Source organism: Giraffa tippelskirchi, chromosome X (genome assembly GCF_054371585.1).
Source record: "Giraffa tippelskirchi isolate mGirTip1 chromosome X, T2T-mGirTip1v1.2.pri, whole genome shotgun sequence".
In the NCBI taxonomy this organism is placed as follows: Eukaryota; Metazoa; Chordata; class Mammalia; order Artiodactyla; family Giraffidae; genus Giraffa; species Giraffa tippelskirchi.
The window spans coordinates 39,993,216-40,014,728 of NC_137289.1; the positions used below are offsets into that span (position 1 = coordinate 39,993,216).

At 47.5% G+C, this 21,513-nt stretch overlaps 1 protein-coding gene across 25 annotated transcripts in view; it reads right to left on the reverse strand.

The window, feature by feature from the left end:
- Positions 1–10,117: 10,117 nt before the first annotated feature.
- LOC145537065 (histone-lysine N-methyltransferase PRDM7-like) overlaps positions 10,118–21,513 on the reverse strand; it is a 44,126-nt gene continuing 32,730 nt past the window's right edge. For 6 of the 25 annotated variants that reach the window (XM_081567574.1, XM_081567579.1, XM_081567577.1 and 3 more), the window contains 3 exons: positions 14,076–14,843; positions 12,758–12,950; positions 10,118–11,075 (listed from right to left, as the gene is read on the reverse strand). In XM_081567574.1, the coding sequence (XP_081423700.1) occupies positions 10,968–11,075; positions 12,758–12,950; positions 14,076–14,080 (306 nt within the window). In that variant the 5' untranslated portion in view covers positions 14,081–14,843 and the 3' untranslated portion in view covers positions 10,118–10,967. Of the gene's footprint in view, positions 11,092–12,757; positions 12,951–14,075; positions 16,025–21,513 lie in introns of all 25 variants that reach the window. The other 19 variants (XM_081567562.1, XM_081567566.1, XM_081567564.1 and 16 more) reach the window with 6 other exon arrangements.

Below are 21,513 nucleotides of genomic sequence, written 5' to 3' on the forward strand. Positions count from 1 at the left end.
TTGCCTAATATGGAGATTGGAACTTGCTATTTAGGGACAGAATGTGAAGTGAAAAGTGAAGTGAAGTCACTCAGTTGTGTCCGACTCTTCGCGACCCCATAGACTGTAGCCCACCAGGCTCCTCTGTCCATAGGATTTTCCAGGCAAGAATACTGCAGTGGGCTGCCATTTCCTCCTCCAGAGAATCTTCCCAACCCAGGGATCGAATCCCCTTCTCCCACGTCTCCTGCATTGGCAGGTGGGTTCTTTACCACTGAACCACCCGGGGAGCCTTTTCATCAAAGAGTCCCTGGGGAAAACAGAACCACTGCAGGCCCCGCCCGTGTCCCCACTGGGGATGAGTCCCGTCAGGGCACCGGGGCTCACAGACGACAGGGAGCTCTTGCCCTCAGGACTGGCTCCTCCTTCCAACCAGCTGCTGGCTAGAGGCCCAGGCATCCCCATCCTGGCTCCAGGCTCCAGGGCCTGGCTTCTGGGACAGCTTAGGGGTAAGTAAGACCCTCACACTCCTGTACCTGCCTGGGGTCAAGAATGTCTTAAAATCTGCACCTCGCAGATCATGGAGGGCTGAGTGTTTCCAGCGGGTATGGGGGAAACATGGGGCGTGAGGTTCCCACTTGTGCAGGGCCTTCCCAGTGCAGAGGTCTGTGCGTTTCCCCAGCCAGTCAGCTCCCCACGTCATCCTCCCAGGAAGCCCAGATCCAGGGTCACCAGGGCAGAGGCCCTCTCTTCCTTTCTGTGTCACTGTCAGTCCCACAGTGAGGAACCCGACGCCCACCAGCCGCCGTGTCTCTGTGTGTTGCTCCTTTCCAGATGACATGTTCAGAGGTTTGAGCAGTCTTAGCTACCACACCCTGGAAAGACCTCTGTAAAATAAAGCCCACTGCTTATGAAAGCTCCATTTTGCCTTTAGTCTACAGATTCTGCTCATTTCCAAAGTTGTCAGCACCTTCTGCCTCATCCTGTGCAGTGAGGTTTTTTTATGTAGTTCTATTACAGTTAGATGCGATGTCACGTTGTGTGTTCCACTCCTACACCCCAAATAACTAAAATCAAATGGATTATAATCGACCCCTTGGGCTATACAAATCTGCTGCTGCGGCTGCTGCTAAGTCGCTTCAGTCGTGTCCGGCTCTGTGCGACCCCATAGACGGCAGCCCACCAGGCTCCGTCGTCCCCGGGATTCTCCGGGCAAGAAGACTGCAGTGGGTTGCCATTGCCTTCTCCGATACAAATCTGCAGGCTTAGACAAATGCATATGACAGGTATCCATTCTAAAGTATCACATGGAATCCTTTAAACCCCCACCCCATGATCTGCTTATTATCTGTGTAGCTTTGCCTCATCCAGCATGTCATAAATGGGGTCATAATGATGTAGGAGATAGCTGGGCTCCAGGTTAGACACTAGCAACTGGCCTCCTGTTTGCATTTCACGGGGCATGAAGAAGTGGGCTTCAGCTGGATACTCACAACTGTTAGCATTTCCTGAGACAAGAGATAGCTGGACTCCGGTTAAGGCATTTACAATCAGCCTCCTGTTTGCCCTCTGAAATGTAAGTAACAAGAGAAACAGGGTAAACAGCCAGGGTTTGTCTCTTGGAAACACCTTAAAGTAACAGTCATGGCAATAGTCAAGGTAATAGTCAAGGCAAGGACAAAGAGGGGCAAAACCCTGTGTGAGAAAAGGATTCAGGAATCGCTGCTCCCCCTCTTTTGGGACAAAGGAGACACTACACATGCACAGGAAGGCTCTCTGTGGGTTAAAAGTCTGGGGACAATGCCAGGCCATAATGAGTCTTGCGCCTCCCAGAAGCCTTCACTTCGAGATCCATCTTGCCTGAGGGGTGTGTGCATACCAAGGGGAGGGTCCCAGCATAGATCAGGTTGAAAAAGAAACCAGATAACTGGCTGAAGGAAGACAAAGACCCGGAAAAACTGACCCGTATTAATGACTTAACCGCCTCTTTACTGTGCTCCTCCTCACCAGGGGGGCTGCCCACACACTTTCTCTCCAGATGTGCATCTCTGCTTTGCTTCTGTCTCAGCTAAACAAATTGTTTCTCTATGTGCTCTCCCACTTGTCTATGTCTGTAATAATGAATTTCATACTTGCATTTACAGTTTCTGCCTCCGGGATAAATGCATTTTTCCCTGGGACAAAGAGTCAAGGGAAAATATCTTCTAGCCTGTAGCCCTTGCTGCTCTGGTGTCTAGGATTCCTGGTTTTCATCCAGGCTGGCCAGGTTCAGTTCCTGGGCAGGGAGTTAAGATCCTGCTTCATGCCCTGCTCACCGTGTTACCAAGTCCAAGCTCACTCGGCTCGTCGCACAACAGGCCAGTGAATCCAAGAGACGAGGTGTTGAGGCAAGGAAGAGACTTTAATTGGGGAGCCAGCTGACGGAGAAGACGGCAGGCTAGTGCCTCAAAATATCCATCTTGTCAGGGCCGGATGCCCAGGCTCTTTTATGGATCAGAAATGAGGGAGGTGAGAAAACAAAGCAAAAAGACTTTTCAATCCTTGCAGATGTCTCCTAGAATGGCAAGCCTCAGGCAGGGGGATGTGTTAGTCTCACTTCCTTACAGTCCTTCATAGGGGGCTCAGATTATCTCCCAGAGGCAGGCCATTATGTATATTTAGTATAATAAAAAAGGGTTAAAGTCGTAGATCCAGTGTAAATTTAAAATTAACCCTCCCTGGTTACAACTGCTGCCTCGTTGAGTTCAATAGTGTGTGCAGCTTCTTTAGGCTGGATTCTGTCACTAACAATGTATGAGTTGATGGTTCATTCCTTTCTATTGCTGAGCAGTGTTCCATTGCATATGCTTGTAAAGAAAAACAATTTTCCTTCTACCGTTCCAGATTCTTGGTAGAGACTTCCCCTGTAAAAAAGAAGAAACCGATTCCCAGGAGAAAACCAGAAGTTTAATAACCTGTATACCTCCTGTATGGGTTTTCCTGGCGGCTCCGATGGTAAAGAATCCACCTGCAATGCGGAAGACCTGGGTTCGATCCCTGGGTTGGGAAGATTCCCATGGAGGAGGGCACAGCAACGCACTCCAGTGTTCTTGCCTGGAGAACCCCCTGGACAGAGGAGCCTGGCAGGTTATACAGTCCATGGAGTCGCAAAGAGTCAGACATGACTGAGCGACTAAGCACACACCTCCTATATATACAGGAGCTACCCAGAAAAAGTGAGGTACTCCCTGCAACGTCCAAGGCCATTATTTAAAATACTATCTTCAGAGAAAAACAATAGGAGAAAGTCCTTGGGGGAGGGGGAGCCAGTTTTGGCAGGTTATCAGGCAAAACACAGTAAAGAAGGGTATGACTGTTTGCAGATTTAAGTCAGGGCTCCTCCCTTCGAAAAGAGCTACTTGAGGTTTAATCGTCCTTCTATTTCTGGTGCAAAGAGGGACAGCCCCTAAATATGGAAATTTCTCTATTGTAAATGTCCTTCACAGCCAAGGAATCTCCATACAGTTTTCTGAGATTCCTGGGTTTTGTTTGTTTGTTTGTTTTTAATGAGACTGAAATATTCCTTATGCCAGAAAGGCATATTTTGAGGTGGCATATTCTATTTGCCTTGACATGGATGTATCCCACTTTGCTTGTGCATTCATCTATTGAAGGATATCCCTATTTGTGCAAGTTTTTAGCTATTATGAATAGTGCTGCTGTGCATAATTTCATCCTTGTTTGAATTTGGAGAGAGGTTTTCAGAGCGGTTGACGAAATACTGAGCATCCCAAGGTGAGACTTGTTTAGCTTTGGAAAAAACTGCCCGGCTGTCTTACAAAGTGGCTGTTCATGCATCCCACTGTTAGGGGAGGCACCCTGACTGAAACCGTCCACCCTGCCCAGGCACCATGGTAACCATATGCATGAGTTGTTTTACGACTGGAGGTCCTGGTAAGGAACACGGAACTCATAAGCCACCACCAACCGAAAGAGTTCGGGAAAGGTCAAAAGGAGACACCACATGTCCGACCACCTCCCAGAATCCACGCTGGCATCCATCTTGGCAGAACAGGGTGTGCACTGTTTTAGCCACGCTCTCCGGGAAGCAAACTCACTCAGAAGGACAACGCAAATAGTGGAGTGCAATTTATTACCCTGGTGGGTTCAAGGCACAGTCTCCTCTTAGCCAAGGACCCCGACCAGTTTTGGTGACAACCGTATATACCATAAGTGTACGTGCCCAAACCCACATCCCCAGATCCCTTGAAACTAGTCTGGATAGTGTAAAGGAGAGATACAATCAAGGCTACTGCTGCTACTGCTAGCTATGATTTATATGCAGTAAGTCTTAGTTGGATAAACAGGGTAACAGATATCAATACGTATTGTACAGAGAATTTGTTTTGCTTTGGGGTAAATTAGTACACTCCCTTGGTGACGGGATGTCTCGGTACGAATCCTGAAGGCCTTTTATCCGGGGGTCGGTTTTCCAATTGTTATGTCGTTGCATGGGTAGTGGGCACATAATTTAGTGTCCATCAGGTGAGCACCCAGGCATATAGTCCAAAGTTCACAGTGGCTTCAAGATGGAGACTGATTTTCAAGATGGAATCTGTTCGGCCTACTTTCCTCCTTCAGCACCACCAGGCAGGACTCTGAGTCAGAATGACTGGCTAAAGACAATCCAGAAACGAATCCCATCACCATAAAATCTGGGTTCCCCTCCCCTACTGCTCTCCAACTGGGCGCCCTTCCCAATAAAATCTCTTTCTTTGTCAGCACGTGTGTCTCCTCGGACAATTCATTTCCGAGTGTTAGACAAGAGCCCAGTTTCAGGGCCTGGAAGGGGTCCCCCTTCCTGCAACACCACCAGCACTGAAGGAGAGCTTCTGTTGTTCCTTACCCTCCAGCAATCGCTACTGTCATATATTCAGAGCACAGCAGTGCTAATAGGTGCGGTGTGTTATCTCATGATTTTCATTGTTATTCCCTAGTAGTATGATACTTTTTGTATAATTTTTGTATGATATGTAGCATCTGCATATCTCCTTTGGCCAGGTGTTTCTGTTTAGATCCTTACCCTTTCTTTCTTTCTTTTTTTTTTTTTTTAACTGGGGCTGTTTTAGAGGTCTTTGTCTATTTTAGGTCCAAATCCTTTATTAGATATGTGTTTCCAAATATTTTTCTCCCAGTTTGTGGCTTGTCTTTAGACTTTCTGAATAAGGTCTTTCAGGGGAGAAATCTTTAATTTTATAAAGTCCACAATATTTTTTTCTTTTGTATATTGGCGTTTTCTGTGTTAAAACTCAGAGCTCATGATCTGCAGACCAACGCCAAGGTCATGTATATTTTCTTATATATACACGTAATTTTGATTGTTTTGCATTTTAAATAAATCTGAGTGAATTTGGTGTAAGTTTTACAGTTTGTGTTTGCAGTCATTTCATTTTATGTGGTTTCCAGTTGATTGTTCTGTAACTATTTTGGAGAAATCATAAGATATTCACCTCTATTTCAGTTTGGATTTCTTATCTGCAGCAGAACTCCACATACCTGCTCCACGGCCCCCTGGAGCCTGCTCCCTCTGAGATCCAGGAAACGGGAGGACCCACCAAACCGAGCCCATCCCTCATAAATGAGGTCATGCTGCACGCTGTCTCTTCAGACTGCGTTCTTTCACTGAGTAATATGCAAGTGACATTAACCATGCCTTTTGAGGGTTGGTGGTTCATTCCTTTCTACTGCTGAGTAATACTCCATTGCATGTGTATGGGAGGAAAAACAATTTTCATTCTGCCCTTACATAATAAAGACAAATCACCAGGAGAAAAAACAGAAGCATACCTCCTCTATGCTTCCTTGGTGGCTTAGTGGTAAAGAATCCGCCTGCAAAACAGGAGAGACGGGTTTGATCCCTGGGTTGTGAAGATCCCCTGGAGAAGGAGTTGGCAGCCCACTCCAGTATTCTTGCCCGAGGGATCCCATAGACAGAGGAGCCTGGGGGGTTACAGCCCATGGGATCCCAGAGTTGAACATGACTTAGTGACTAAAACAACAAATGCCTACTGTATACAGGGGAGCTACCCAAGAAAACTGAGTCAGTCCCTGAAATGTCCTAAGCCATCACCTTAAATACCTTCTTCAGCTGAAGACAGAAGTAAGACCTTGGGGAATGGGAGAAGCCACTTATGGAAAGTTATCATGCAAGACACAGTAAAGAAGGATGATTGTTGGTAGATTTAAGATGGGACCTTCCCATTGATGAGTTACTTGAGTTAATTATCCTTCTATTTCTGGTGCAAACAGGGGCAAGCCTTAAATGCAGAGATTTCTCTGTTGTAAATGTCCTTCACAAAAGGCAATTGCTACTTAGTTTACTGAGAGTCCTCTTTTTTTTTTTTTTTTTTTTTTTTCCTCTAAGCCAACGTAAATAATCCTCACACCAGATAGGCTTATTTTGGGGTGGCCTACTCTACTTGCCCTCAAGTTTTTAACTACTATGAATAGTGCTGCTGTGCATAAGTTCATCTTTGTTTGCATTTGGGCATGGATTTTTCAAAGCAGTTTCTTAAATACTGGAAATAGCAATTGTTGGATCCCAAGGTGAGGTTTGTTTAGCTTCAGAGAAAACTGCCCAACTGTGTTACAAAGTGGCTGTGCATGTGTCCCACCAGCAGTGAGGGGGCATTCCTGCTGTTCCTCAGCCTCCAGTAATTGGTATGACGGGGTCCTAATAACATGTGTGATGTGATATCTCATGATTTTAATTTGTAATTCCCTAATGGTGTATGATGTTGAGCATGCTTTTGTTTTTGACGATCTGTATTTTTTTTTTTTTTTGGCTGGGTGTCTGTTCAGATCTTTACTCATTTTTTATGGGGTTGTTCAAGAGGTCTTTGTCTATTTTGAGTCCAAATCCTTCATCGGATGTGAGCTTTGCAAATACTTCTCTCTCAGATTGTGGCTTGTCTTTTGATTTTCTGAATAAGATCTTTAAGAATCAGTTCAGTTCAGTCGCTCAACCGTGTCCGACTCTTTGTGACCCCATGGACTGCAGCACACCAGGCCTCCCTGTCCATCACCAACTCCCGGAGTTTACTCAAACTCATGTCCATTGAGTCAGTGATGCCATCCAACCATGTCATCCTCTGTCGTCCCCTTCTCCTCCCTCCTCCAATCTTTCCCAGCATCAGGGTCTTTTCAAATGAGTCAGCTCTTCGCATCAGGTGGCCAAAGGACTGGAGTTTCAGCTTCAGCATCAGTCCTTCCAATAAATATTCAGGACTGATTTCCTTTTGGATGGACTGGTTCGATCACCTTGAAGACCACGGGACTCTCAAGAGTCTTCTCCAACACCACAGTTCAAAAGCATCAATTCTTCGGCGCTCAGCTTTCTTTATAGTCCAACGCTCACATCCATACATGACTAGTGGAAAAACCATGGCCTTGACTGATGGACCTTTGTTGGCAAAGTAACGTCTCTGCTTTTTAATATGCTAGGTTGGTCATAACTTTTCTTCTAAGGAGGAAGCGTCTTTTAATTTCATGGCTGCAGTAGTTGTGCATGGGCTTAGTTGCTCCATGGCAGGTGGGATCTTCCCAGATCGGGGATTGAACCCATGTCTCCTGCATTGGTAGCTGGATTCTTAACCACTGCACCACCAAGGAAGTCATTCTCCTCTCCCCTTCCTGCCAACCTCCTACTTAAAAAAAAGACTAAAAGCAACCTGTCTAGTAAGTTTTCAGGAGTCTGAGCTCTGAGGTCAGCATCTGCGGTGTCATTCTCCCAAAGGCTTCAGATTCCGGTTGGGCTCATGAGTCTGGCAACCAGGGTGGGTCTGGCGGCTGAAGACAGGCTTGGCCTCTGGAGCTCTGCCCTCACCGACTCACGCAGGGTCCCCGAGCTCTGGCAGACAAGCAGAGCGGCGTGCAGGCGGGGCTGGTACAGCCGTGGGACCGCTGCAGTCAGAGTGGAGCCTGCGGTGGAGGCAGCTGGCTGTCCTGTCCCCGTGACTGCTACAGTCCTGTGTGCTCGTGCAGAGCAGTCACGGTATCAGATGAGGCCTGGCTGCTGTCGTGGGGACAGGATGGGACCTCAGGCAGCTCACATCCCACCCCCCCCACCCCGCTTCAGATCGTGGCTTGTGGCTGCTGGCAGCTCCCTAGGGCTGGGAGGCTGTGTAAAGCACCAGCCCCCTTGCTCAAGATCAGCTGAGACCCCAAGCTCTGGGGTCACACACCATCCCTGCCACCATGCAGGTTGTCCCACTGTTGTGAGGGAGGGGCTGTGAGGGGCTGTGGGTGATGGGGGATTTGGGGGTGTTGTGGGCTGGCCCAGGAGTCAGCTTTTTGAGGGGAAGAGAGGGGAGCAGAGGGGAGGGAGAAGCTTTGAATTGCTCAGGCTTCCAGGGGATTCCAGGCCCAGCTCCGGCGGGAGGTGCAGGTGAGAAGCCCCTGCAAGTTTCTCGGTCCCCACCGTATTTCAGTTGAAGCCCCTCTGCCTGCACCACCCCTAACTCTCCCTCCCGTGGCCCCTGCCTAAAGCCACAGAAGATGGGGAGTCTATACGGCTTCGCTTCCTGTAGGGAAACCAAGCCACAGACAAACGTGATCCTTTAAGAAAGCGTGAAAGAAATGAGAAAATAATAGTGGCTGGTTATTACTGACACGGTTCGTGTAGAGACGCTTCGGAAGCCTGGCACAGGGAGGGAACTGAGGGCTGTTGCCCCCAGTCCTGGAGTTTGCACCCTCCACCCCCCGTCCCGCAGCCCACTGTCCCCTTGGTGTCTTCTGGTGACCGGGCGAACTTCAGCCTCCTGAACACATCCTGGAAGGATCAGGCCAGGGCAGAGGTCCTTCACAGAGGGGAGGGTGTGGTCGACTCTTTAGAACGCCATTGCCTCCACTCTGTGTCAGAGCTCAGTTCTGGGTCTAAGCAAGTGTGGCTTCCTGATGCCGTCACCACCTTCACTCACCGGGGGGCCTTTGTGTCCACCTTGTCCCCTCGTGCAGCCTGGTCACCCCTGGGACCCGTGCTGTGCGTATCTGCTCTGCTCACAGCACACCCCAGGGTCCATCAGACTTTACTCATAAAAGGGACGTGTAAGGATGAACTGTTCCATAGTTAAGAATTTCAAGGTCGCGACAGCGTTGACCAGAGCACGTGGACACAGGTACGAGGCCCGTGCACAGAGAAGCCGCTGTGTGGGCTTCGAGGACCCTGCGTGTGGGGGTGGGATGGGGGCTGGACAGGGACTTCCTGCACACGCGGCTCCAGGCTCTGTTCTCGGCAGGGCGGACTACTGTCGGCACTGCCTGTCTGTGGAGGGGCTCTGGGGCTGCCCAGCTCAGCAGGAATGGCAGTGGTGGGAAGGGAGGTCGCCCTCCCTTAGCACCCCTGACCTCACACCCACTCATCAGGGCAGCCGAGTGCCTAAACGGCCCCTTCCTCGTCTAGCTCTGAAGAGCTGGAAGGTGTGGGGGCTGAAGGACATGCAGAAAACAAAATTCTGTAAAGCAATTATTCTTCAATTAAAAAATAATAAAAGGTTAAAGAAAACATCACAAGGAACAGCAAAGGTGGGGCTTGCATTCTCAGCCAGCCTCTGCCAGATTCTCCCTGTGCTTATGCATAAGACTAAAATGCTGCTGCCTCCACCGTGTATCACAGATGAGAATAGAGACACAGAGAGGTTGAGCATCTTGCCCCAGGTCGCACAGCTGCTGAGGGCAGGGCTGAAAACTGGACCCCTGTGGTCGAATCTGGAGTCCAGATGCTGTGATGACCCTGGGGGAGCAGCAAAGACCAGATGGCCCAGGCTGAGCAAGGCACACGCACATGCGCACACACACGTGCACGAGGCCTTCACCTCTGAGGCCACAGAAGCCAGAGGAAACCAGAGGGCAACCAGGAGAGGCCAAAGGAGAGTCGTGGTCTATAAGGAGGAGAGGCCACACTTCCCAGGAGGCCGGGAAATTCTCTTCCCTGGTGAGTCTGTCTCAAACCCTAGATTCCTCTCCCTGGACCCAGGAACTGACTGTTCCATGACCTAACTGAGTTGGCTCCAGAATTATGCCTTCCCAGGGGTTCAGCTACCACTGGACCCCACTGCTCTCAGTAATAAGCGGGGAATAAGTACGTAGTCTGGGCTTCAGATTTGTTTGGAGACAAAATTTATTAGGAGTACAAAAAACCCACAAAGGCAATTGGCATGAACATCTCCAGAACACTTAAGAAACCCTCTGCTGTTTATCTACCTCCTCTCCTGTCATGAAAGTGGAAGGTCTGTTTAATCAATTAATTCTGGGCTTATCACACTTTTTCTTTAAAATATTTATTTATGTATTAATTTATTCGGCTGCACTGTGTCTTAGTTGCAGCATGTGGGAGCTAGTTCCCTAATGAGGTATTGAACATGGGTCTCTGCATTGGAGTCTTGGCCACTAGACCACCTGGGAAGTCTCTTCTCATACTCTTGGGGACAGTAAAGGGTCATAGACCTCCTCTGAGGCCCCCTTAGAGCTGAGGCATGGGGCGGCTGCAGTAATCCTCCTGTGGCTAAGATGTGGTTTGTTGGTCATGACTCACTCACACTCCCTGCACACATAGGGCTTCTCCCCTGTGTGTGTCCTCTGGTTTGTGATGAGACTTGACCTATCCTTGGAGACTTGCCCACACTCTCCGCACTTGGCTTTTATAATCCCCGAGACCCCTGCCCCCATGAATAATTTGCCTGTGTCCTCTGGATTCAGTTTCTGGCTTGTGGTGGGCTCTTCCGTCATTCTCTCATGCATCCCAGAGCCCCCCATTTGTCCCTAGGACGAGTAGGAAGAGGCCCTTGAAATCCTCTTCAGCCTTTTGCTTTTCAGCAAAGGTTGGGGCCTTTCCTTGGCCTCGCGACCCTCAGGTTTGTCACTCGGGCTGTGCGGATCAGAATATCGCTGCTGCTGATTTTGATTGCCTGGGCAGTGATCCTCTGCTTGGAGGTGGTCTCTTGCAGATGGTCTCAGGAGGGTCTGAGAGGGGTGATTGCGTTGGACATGTTCGCTGAGGAATTTCTGACTAGAGAAGGCCAGAGAGCAGGAGGCACATGGGTGGATCTTGGGCTTCGGTTCTGCTGAAAGAGAAAGCTTTTGGTCAGGTAGCTGGTTTGCCGTCGTAAGGCCTGCCCACTAATCATCTTGGTGTTGACAGCGCACGATTTGTCTCCCATCAAGTGTGTCTCTACAGTCCACTTTTCCATTCCATCCTTATTCTCTACATCTACAGAAATCCGGGAAGCTTGTGTCAAGGGCCTTTTCTACGTATCACCCGGACTAGGGACCTTCCAGCAGCATCAGAGCAGCGTCTCTCCTGATAGAGGTGGATCTGCAGGGACCTTTCCCTGTGTGTCAGTATCTGAAAAGTCATGTCACAGTGGCCACAGGTATTTTACCCTACTGAGAGATAAGACTCTTGATGACTTAGGTAGAATCTTCCTGAGTGGCTCCCTGTGAGGGGAAAGGGTCTATTAAGTTAGGGGCGCCTGGCCTGGAGCTCTCTGCCTATGGGAGGTAGCACAGGGGGTAGTTAGAGCAGGTGTGAGTAAAGCTGACTTTGCGGCTCCTGGTTCAAAGAGCAGCCTTTGTGCCGATCTCTGCAGGAAGTGGGTTTCAGACTGGACGAGACCGAGTGGCCCAGGTCCCACTGACTACAGGTCTCTGGCTCCTGCTGCCCCAACTGCTTCACAAATTGCTCCTCTCTCAGTTTTCCATAAATCCGAAAATAAAGGCATGTCCTTTCTCAAGCCTCACCAGTATTCATACCTCATTTATTTCATTCAGTCTTAGTCCATTTAACATGCACTAGGAAGTCCTGTTTAAAAATACATCTCCAGCCAGACTCCTCACACCCTCACTCCCGTGCATCTTCAGCCAGCCCACTCTCCCCTCGTGTCCGGCAATGAACTGACCTCTGAGGGGACTCTCCGCTGCTGTCTCTTCCCCAAAATGAACCAAAGCATTGTCACAGAACAGAGAACATGCCGCTTGCAGCTGAAAACCTCACGGTTGTTCTGTGTCACCCAGAAAGACCCCTGGGGCCTGTACGTGGACACAGGCCCTGAGGCTTCCGTGTCCCGTCCAGCCTCCTTCCTGTCCCTCTGTGCTTCCTCCTGCGACCACCGGCATGGCCTCTCGTCCCGGCCCTGGGGCTGCGGCACTGGCTGTTCCCCTGCCTGGAATCCTTTCCCACGGGTGTTATCTCTGCAGAGACCCTGCCCCACCATCCTGCACCACACCCCGCCTTCTGCTCACACTGATCCAAGGCACTTTTCCTGCACTGTTTTCCTCAGAGCACCAGCCCCTGTCTGGTATGAAGCCGGTGCTGCCCCAGGGCAGTGGTTCTGTCTGTTTTGGTGGGTGGAGCCCTGTCTGGCACAGAGTATGAACTCACAGGACAACAAACTGAAACAGTGACTGAATGCAAATCACTGGACTCCTGTCGCTTAGAAATGGGAGGAAATGAGGAAGAAACAGGGAAAGGTGAGAGAGCTGGTAGGTGCTAGAAAACTTGCTTTTTGCTTCTGAGCCTTTCAGCAGAAGGTGATGTTACATATTTTTTGCATAAAATGTTGAAAATTAGAACTAACATTTTTCACATAAAAATCTTTCCTAACAGTCATATGAAATGAATCTAATTCTGAGGCATTTTAATTGCGACTTGACTGACTTTAGACTGGATTGTACTCTGCTTTGGAATCGGACCAGGGAGGCTCCCCGGGGTGGGCTGGGGCGCTGGAAGAGGGGTGGCGCTCACCTCTCCCGGCCGCGAGCTCGCTCTTCCCCCTGCTGTCCCGTTGATGCCGAGGTCCTGGCCATACTCGTCCCCGTACCAGACCAGCAGCTCACAGCCCAGCCCGACCACTTGGCAGGTTCGGTAGAAGATCTGCCGGTGATACTGGAAGGCCACCAGGTTCTGCTCCTCATCGTCCCGGGCACAGTTCACATACCTGGGGTCGAGGCAGGGAAAGGAAAAGAAACCTCAGGTGACGAGCGCCCCCCACTGTCGGACCATGCCCAGCTCCTTGCCTTCAGACTCTGAGGCCGCTGTGGCTCCCACCGCCCCTCATGGGGACCTTCTGTTCACACCTTCGACCAGGCCGTGCGAATTCCTATTTCCAGATCCTGTCTCTGGTCCTCTTCCTGGCTGGAATGCTTTTCTCTCCTTACCTAATTAGCCATTTTCCGGAGCCCAGTCCCAGCCGCGTCTCCACCTGGACTGTCCATGAGGCTGGTGACCTCCAGCTCCCCTAAGTTCTAAATTAAGTTCTCTTTCATTCCACAGGACTTGGTGCTCCTAGGCTAGCACACACCCCTCAGCACTCACCCCAGCCTGCCTTCTCTCCCGAGGCTTTTCTTCAATCTCCCCATGTGTATCCAGGGTCCTGTTCACTTGCCCACCCCCTCCCATGGAAACTTGGAGAGTGCTCTGACATAGCTTGAGACCCAGAACAGTAATAGTTTATTCACTTTCTGCCTGCCCTGATGAAAGGAGAGGCCCTTAGAGAATGGCCATGCTCACGGCCATCCTGCCCCGCATTCCTTCCCAGGCCTCAGGGCTCACTTCTCACTGGAACCGAGCCTGGGGAGGTTGTTGCCCACATGGACTCAAGGTCTCTCGTGTTAGGTTATCCTGGCACTGTGCAGTTACTCAAAAATGGAAAAATTAAAGTTACTATTTCTAAAACCAATTGGCTAATGTCTGTCTGCAGTATGTTCTCCAAAAGGACATGGGTTGTGTGACCTGCTTCAGTAATGAAGTTCACTGTCTAAACTGAAACATGAAGTGCTTGGTAAGTGTCAATTAAGTGAGTTACAGTGTCCCTGGTGAATCTAGACTCCTCAAGTTGTTTTCAAGTCCCCCAGTTTTGTTTAGCACATAGACTTGTATTTTGAGGGCACATGCTATATTTGTATTTCTTTCTTTCCAATATCTTTTGAAATGAAAGAGCATGATATGGAAGGAAAAGAGGAAAGAAGATGTGAAAGCTATTGAGGGAGACAGGTTGAGAAGGAAAGGGGTGTGGGCTTGAGGGAAGAGCGACGTCTACAAACTGCAGACTCACTGCACTCACCTCATCCAGTTGGCCAAAGACGTGTCCTTTCTATCCACATATTCATAGCAGTTTCTCCCTTTGGTGATCTGAGTGTCAGAAAAAGAGTTACAAGCTTTCTTCTCTCTTTTATTTATTTTTTTGTGTAGGAAGCAATAGAAGAACGATTTCTCTCTGCTGTCATTGGTGCTCTTCAGCCTGCATGGATTCAACTGCGTTCATCAAGAGGCTCTTTAGTTCTTCTTCACTTTCTGCCATAAGCGTGGTGTCATCTGCATATCTGAGGTTATTGATATTTCTCCCGGCAATCTTGATTCCAGCTTGTGCTTCTTCCAGCCCAGCGTTTCTCATGATGTACGCTGCATATAAGTTAAATAAGCAGGGTGACAATATACAGCCTTGACGTACTCCTTTTCTTATTTGGAACCAGTCTGTTGTTCCATGTCCAGTTCTAAGTGTTGCTTCCTGACCCGCATACAGGTTTCTCAAGAGACAGGTCAGATGGTCTGGTATTCCCATCTCTTTCAGAATTTTCCACAGTTTATTGTGACCCACACAGTCAAAGGCTTTGGCATAGTAAATAAAGCAGAAATAGCTGTTTTTCTGGAACTGTCTTGCTTTTTCGATGATCCTAGAGACTAGACCAAATTCCAGTCTGGTACCAGCTTACCAGATGACAGAAAAAAAATTGTTTATGGGTAAGCTTAGAAAAGTCTTTTCCATATATCTTGAAGTAGCAGTATTTTTGCAAAGGCATCAGTGTGAAACCATAGAAGGCATGTTTAAAACCTGATTAAATTGAAATTGACAAAGTAATCTGGCCATTGCTGTGACTTGAAACACTTGAATATGATAACTAGAATTATAACTGACAGCATTTTACCAAAACATATCAGATTTTCATGAATGTCACATAATTTCTAGGATATCTATATTAGTATCATCAACCATACAATATAACTTGAGAAGATCCATCACTTCTTCTGACAACACTTCCCATGTAGTTTAACATGCCAAATGAACTCGGGCTGTTTAATATCTCTCTTTGGGAGGTCTCAGGGGCCCTCTGAAGCATCCCAAAGGTAGCTAGACGTCAATTATTTAGGAAGGTTTGTTTATAAATATCAAAAGGGTTTATAACAGTCAAGTAGGATGACATAAGTCACTGTGAAACAATACTTATCCACTTAGCCAAAGTTAACAAAGGATTTCAAAGGTCAACCTAGAACAGATCACTCAAGAGGTAAAGAAACTTAAAATCCATTAGCAAAGGCAGTTCAACCTCTCAAGAAAACTTGTACTAGGCACAAAACACTTTTCTGGAGGTCCACTTCCCATAAAACCTCCTTATCCCTTTCCGTACCCATTCCTTTGCTTCTCCCATCCTGAAACTGCCACCCGAAGTCAGAACTATTTCTTTTTCCTTCATAAAATGTGATTTCATTACTCATACCTTCTTTAATAACAAGACATACATTTTCCTTAAGCAACAAAGAACTGACTTTTACATTGGCATTCTATAGATTGGTGAACATACGTATCAGTGATACTATCTAAAAAACATTTTTGCTTTCTTATAGTGAACATCTTAGGATGGCACCAGACACTATTCATGGATGGTCAAAAACCTCTTTAGTGTCTGTGTAAGAGGAAGGTCCTGTCAAGTAGTGAATGTCTCAGAACCTTATTTATTTGGAAATGACCTAGCTATTCAATACACTGTCATCACTTAGTTTAGCACAACGATAGAAATTCAGGTAACCAAAATCTGGAGAAACTATTGTAAATTCAGTTCAGTTCAGTTGCTCAGTCGTGTCTGACTCTTTGCGACCCCATGGACTGCAGGATGCCAGGCTTCCCTGTCCATCACCAACTCCCGGGGCTTGCTCAAACTCATGTCCATCGAGTCAGTGATGCCATCCAACCATCTTATCCTCTGTCGTCCCCTTCTCCTCTGCCTTCAATTGAGACTATTGTAGATAGATATTTTAAAGTATAATTATTTTTAACAGTTTATCTAAAAGCTCATATCGCATTTACATTCTTTAGGAGTTTTTCTGTTTGTTTGTTTTTAGAGGTACTTTCTTTGTTGACAAGCTTGTGACAGACATAACAATATAGCAATATTTAACTTATAATAAACCTAGGCACTATAAAAATTTTATGCTTACTGTTAATGACTCAGACATGTCTAGAGTAGTGAAAAAAAATAAATACCAGGTATTTAATATTGACTATTTCCCAGTTCACATGAATCTAAAATTCATTTAGGTCAATTTTTTCTTGTATTTAGAACTGTTTGATTTGTAAGGGCTTCCTTTTCTTTAGATTATTTAAATAAGAACTCACTTACAACTTCAGCAATATTATCAAAAAACAGAAGACTCACACTGAGACATACATAAATCCACAGACAGACAGAGGTCTTCAAAAGGTAAGTCTAGGGGTGAGGGGTTGAGTAGGGTGTAAGTTAGGGTGTGGGTTAGGTTTAGGGTGTGGGATAGGGTGTCGGGTTAGGGTGTCGGGTTAGGCAGTCGGGTTAGGGTGTCGGGTGTCAGGTTAGAGTGTCGGGTTAGGGTGTCGGGTAAGGGTTAGGATGCTGTTATTTCTGCACTAAATATATATAATTCTCTATAGCTCACATTTGAAAATCTAGGCACAGATTGTCCTGCATGATATATGGAATACGCTCTAAGAAAATCTGGAAAAAGTTTTCCCAATGGAAATATTGACTTCTTTATGTTACATTTATGAATATCTGTGAGCACATTTTCCTACACAATATATGGAATTCTCCATGGTAAACCTTTGAATATATGGACATTCATTTTCCTACATTAAATATTCAATTCTCTCCACAACACATATGAAAATATTAGCCTGGCTTTGGTGGGCATAGATTTTCAAATGTGGAATACCAAATTCTGTATGTTTCACGCGTGGCAATCAGTGTGCAGATTTGCTTAAATAAAATATGGAATCACATACATTTTGCAGATGATAATTGGAACAAAGACTTTTGCTATATTGACATATGGGATTCTGTATATTTCATATATGAAAATCTTAATTAAGATTTTCTGACATAAGTATGTAATTTTCTATATTTCATGTTATAGAAATCAGGGAACCAATTTTCCCACATTAATTAGGACACCTCTACATTTCACAAATAGAAATTTGTGAACAGATTTTCATACTTGTCATATGAGATTTTTCACATTTAGTATAAGAAAATCTCGGCCCAGATATTTGCACAAAAAATACAGAAATCTTTATGCTTCATATATGAAAATATGAGTGACAATATTCCCGTATGAAATACGGAATTCTCTATATATCAGATTTGAACTAGGGCCATCCATTTTCTACATAAATATGAAATATCTATGTATCACATATGAACACCTCTGCTCAAACTTTCCTAGAGGAAGTATTGAACATTATGTGTATCACATAGGAAAACCTGGGTGCCAATTTCCCCTCATGCAATCAGGAATTCTGTATATTTAAGATATCTTTCAAATTCTGCATACCAATTTTACTACATAAAATATGGAACCCTGCATAATTCAGATATGGAAATCACTGTGACATTTTTACTCTCTTAAAAATAGATTTTCTGTATGTTACATATGATAATCTCAACGATGGTTTTACTACATGAAATGTTGAATTTTTTTGTATTTCACTTGATTAAAATCTGTATCCAGAGTTTTTTACATGAACTATGGAATTCTCTATACTTCCTATATGAAAATCTGGGTGGTGATTTTCTTACATTAAATATGGGATACTCTACATTTCACACATGAAAATCTAGGCATTGGTTTTCTTAAGACACGGAGATCCAATATAGTATTGGTATTCCCCTATTTCACAAGGGAAAATGTCAGCACCACTGTTTCTTCATGAAATATGAAATTCTTTGCATTTCTCATACATATATCAAGACAACCATTATCCACCATGAAATATGGAATTCCTTATATTTCCTATACCAAAATCTAGGTGCTAATGCTCCTTCATGGAAGTTGGACTTTGGTATGGTTCACATTTGAAGATCAGAATGGAGATTTTCTTATAAGAAATATGGAAATCTCTATATTTTGAATGAACCAGTGGTTCTCCACGTACTGCCACGTGTTCCCTGTTTGCATTTGGGTCCCTGTCCCTGACACGTGTCTGCTTGTGTTGCATGTGTGTGTGCATGGGTACTGGCCTCTGCAGACACAGAGATGAAGGTGACAGAACATGAGATGTGGAGCAACCAGAAGAGGAGGCACGAGGCGCTCACAGACTAGGGGAGACGGGTCCATGCATCTCTGTCATGCCCCTGTCCGGGACAGGAATGAGGGAAGGATGACAGATGACAACTGTGGACAGTGACTCTGCAAATCTGCAGTTACATCAAGAGGCATAAACAAGCTCACAATTCCTGCTGTGATGTGTGTTTGTATCCGTAAGCAGTGGTGGGGGGTTTGAGGAGTCACCCAGAGGAAATAAATCAAGTGATGTGGGGATTTAAAACCACCGTCTGTGGACCCCTCAGTCTGTGGTGCATTGGCTACCCTGTGGAAATGCTGGACGAGGCTAGGGCAGGACCCCCGATTTTGAAGAGGCCAGGGTGCTTCGGATAAAGGAAGAGACTGGAAGGAGGAGGATTGGAATGAGAGCCGGCTTCACTGAAGATTGTTCCACACTTGTGAGAAGGCGATCTGGGCAAGTCCTAGGCTAGTGCTGCCTAGGATCAGCCTGTCAGCCAGCACACTCCCTCTCCAAGTGTGTTCCATATTGGCACCATGCGAGACAAATGACATGCTAATGTAGGCTCTCAGAGTGAATCCCCAGGCATCCTAGGAGAGCCTGGGTGTGAGCGTGCAATCCGTCCGGGCACTTCCAGCTACCTGGCAGTGCAGAAGGGTGAGGAAAGCGCAGGTGGGCGGTGTGTGTGAGTGCCCCTCTGCCAGTGTCTGCCTGTGAGGGAGGGAACAGGGATGAAGCAAGGACGGCAGGCTGTTTGCATGCAGGGACCCTGGGACAGTGAGAGACAGGTTCCAGTGCAGAGCCTGCTGTATTTAGGCTCCAGGCATTACTGAATAGCAGTCATGAGGAAGACACCACATTGCTCGTTTAAAAATGTCCTGACGTGAATTCCTTCCTTTTTCCGAGTGTGCTGCTGCACCCTGGATCCCTTGCCGAAAGGATAGGCAGGCAGAAAGCACCAGTGGGAAGTCGGTGAGGATGGAAAGGAGCCAAGAAACAGAATGGGGTGGATTCCCAGGCACAGAAGAGGGGGCGGGGCTACAGTCCCTTGGATCTTTCTGTCCTTCTCAAGTGTAGCAGCATTCATGCCCCAAAATGACCAGGGGCATGAGCACACCTTGCTTTGTATGTAAGCTTTGGTTGACTGACGGGACTCCAGCATAAGCAGCTGCTACCTGCAGAGTTTTCCAGTTGGAAACATCACTCTTTATTCTCTTCGCAGAAAGCTTGGCTATCAGGACTATGCAAAGGATGGCGTCAGTTGATTCTTCGCTGCTCCCGACCCCACAGGGCTGGGGAGACAGGGTAGGCTGCGGTGTGTTCTCAACCTGGAGGCTGAACGAGAACAGCCCCATTTTGAAAGGGCCTGTATACACTAAATGGGCAGACTTCAATGCCTCTGGCACCGGTGAGTCATGGTCCTCAATGGAGAGCTGTCCTTAGCATTCTCACTGACTGGCATTTAAGCACATTTCATGGAGCTCCCTCATGCCAGCTAGAGCATGCCCCGTTTCTCCCCCTGTCCAAAGTGTGGCCAAGCCACCGTAGTCCTGTGCAGTGTTCATGTCCACCATGTGAGGGAGGGAGGGACGCCTGTCTCCTTCTGTGGTTCAGAAGAGATCGCCTGTGTTTGCCTCTAAGTTTGAGAAAGCATTCCCCAGCTTTGTGAACTGACAAAGTCAGATCTCCCGTGGGTGCAACTCACACAGGAGGAGAACTTTGGCTTTATGCCTAGGTTAAGTGTCTTTTATGAGTGCCGGTGTCCGGAGAGTGGCAGAGGGCAACAGCACCAGTCAGGGAGACAGAGACACACAGACACAAGCCCCTACTACACACGGAGAAAGATGGACAGAGAAACAGTGCGTGCCAGAAGCAGAGACAGAGACACAGAGAGCTCTGTACCCTGTGGCTCCTGAGCAAAAGAGCTCAATTGTATCAAACTGGGTTTGTACCCACTCTCCTATCATCCAGACCACATCGGGCTCTCTGCTTTATGGAGGAAACTCTCCAGCCACATTGCCCCCCTGCCTTTCATGGGACACCTTGGGAGAGCACCCAGATGTCTAAGGTCCTGTGGGACGCAGGAGTGTCTTTTTCGGATATGGAAGTGGGAATTCATGGTTTGAATTTCTACAGGCCAAGGAAATGGCAGCTCGCACCTGGGTTTTGCCAGATGGAAGACAGGCAATATGCCTGGAGGTGGGCACTCAGCGAATCAGAGGCATCACGTGGCTCGCTGGAGCCCCGGAAGCCGGGGCAAGGGGGTGAGGTGGGCCCGAGGCGACTCCCTTTGGGCTAGGGGCCTGTCCGTGGAGCGTGACGCCCACTACCCTCTCTGCCAATGGCTGAGATTGGGCCAAGCAGCCTGGGAGTGGTTCACAGCTCCAGCAGCCCAGGGGCCCTGTTAGCCTGGGAAATCCGGCCGGCCTGCGGAGGAAATGGATGAAAACGGAAGGGGGAACCAAGGCCAAGATGGGATGGTGGCTCACACAAGACCACGAGTCTATGTTCTGGAACACCTTGCCTACAAGCTGGTGCACCAGCGAAATGAACTGACCCATATGGGCAAGACTGCCTTAGAGACGTTGCTAGGCCCATACTATCTCGTTGCTCACCTCCCCGCACTCTGTTCTTCGGTCTCCCAGTGATGTGTAACCTGTTTACAAAATAATGCTCGCCAGGGGCCTAGTAGGTCAGCAGGGACACAACATTTTGGACTATCCCCCTTTGAGGATATGGAAGCAGGTTTCACTGAAATCACTCCAAATCAAGGATTTAGATACCTTGTAGATTTGATCTGCACCTTTTCAGGCTGGGTGGAAGCCTTTCCTACCCAAACTGAAAAAGCAAGACAAGTAACCAAGGCACTCCTGAAAGACATTGTCCCCAGATATTGAATGTGTCTGACCATAGGGTTGGACAATGGACCGGCATTTGTAGCCGATGCAGAACAACAGGTGGCAAAGGCTTTGAAAACCCAGTGGAAATTGCATACTGCCTGCCATCCCCAGAGCTCAGGGAAAGTGGAACACGTGAGTGGAACCCTCAAACAAACCCTAGCAAAACTATGCCAGGAGACCAGCTTATCTTGGGTAGGCATGTTGCCTGCGGCCCTCTTAAAGGTGAGGTGTTCACCCGGGGCACGGACAGGGTTTTTGCCATTTGAAATCCTGTATGCACGACCACCCTCGCT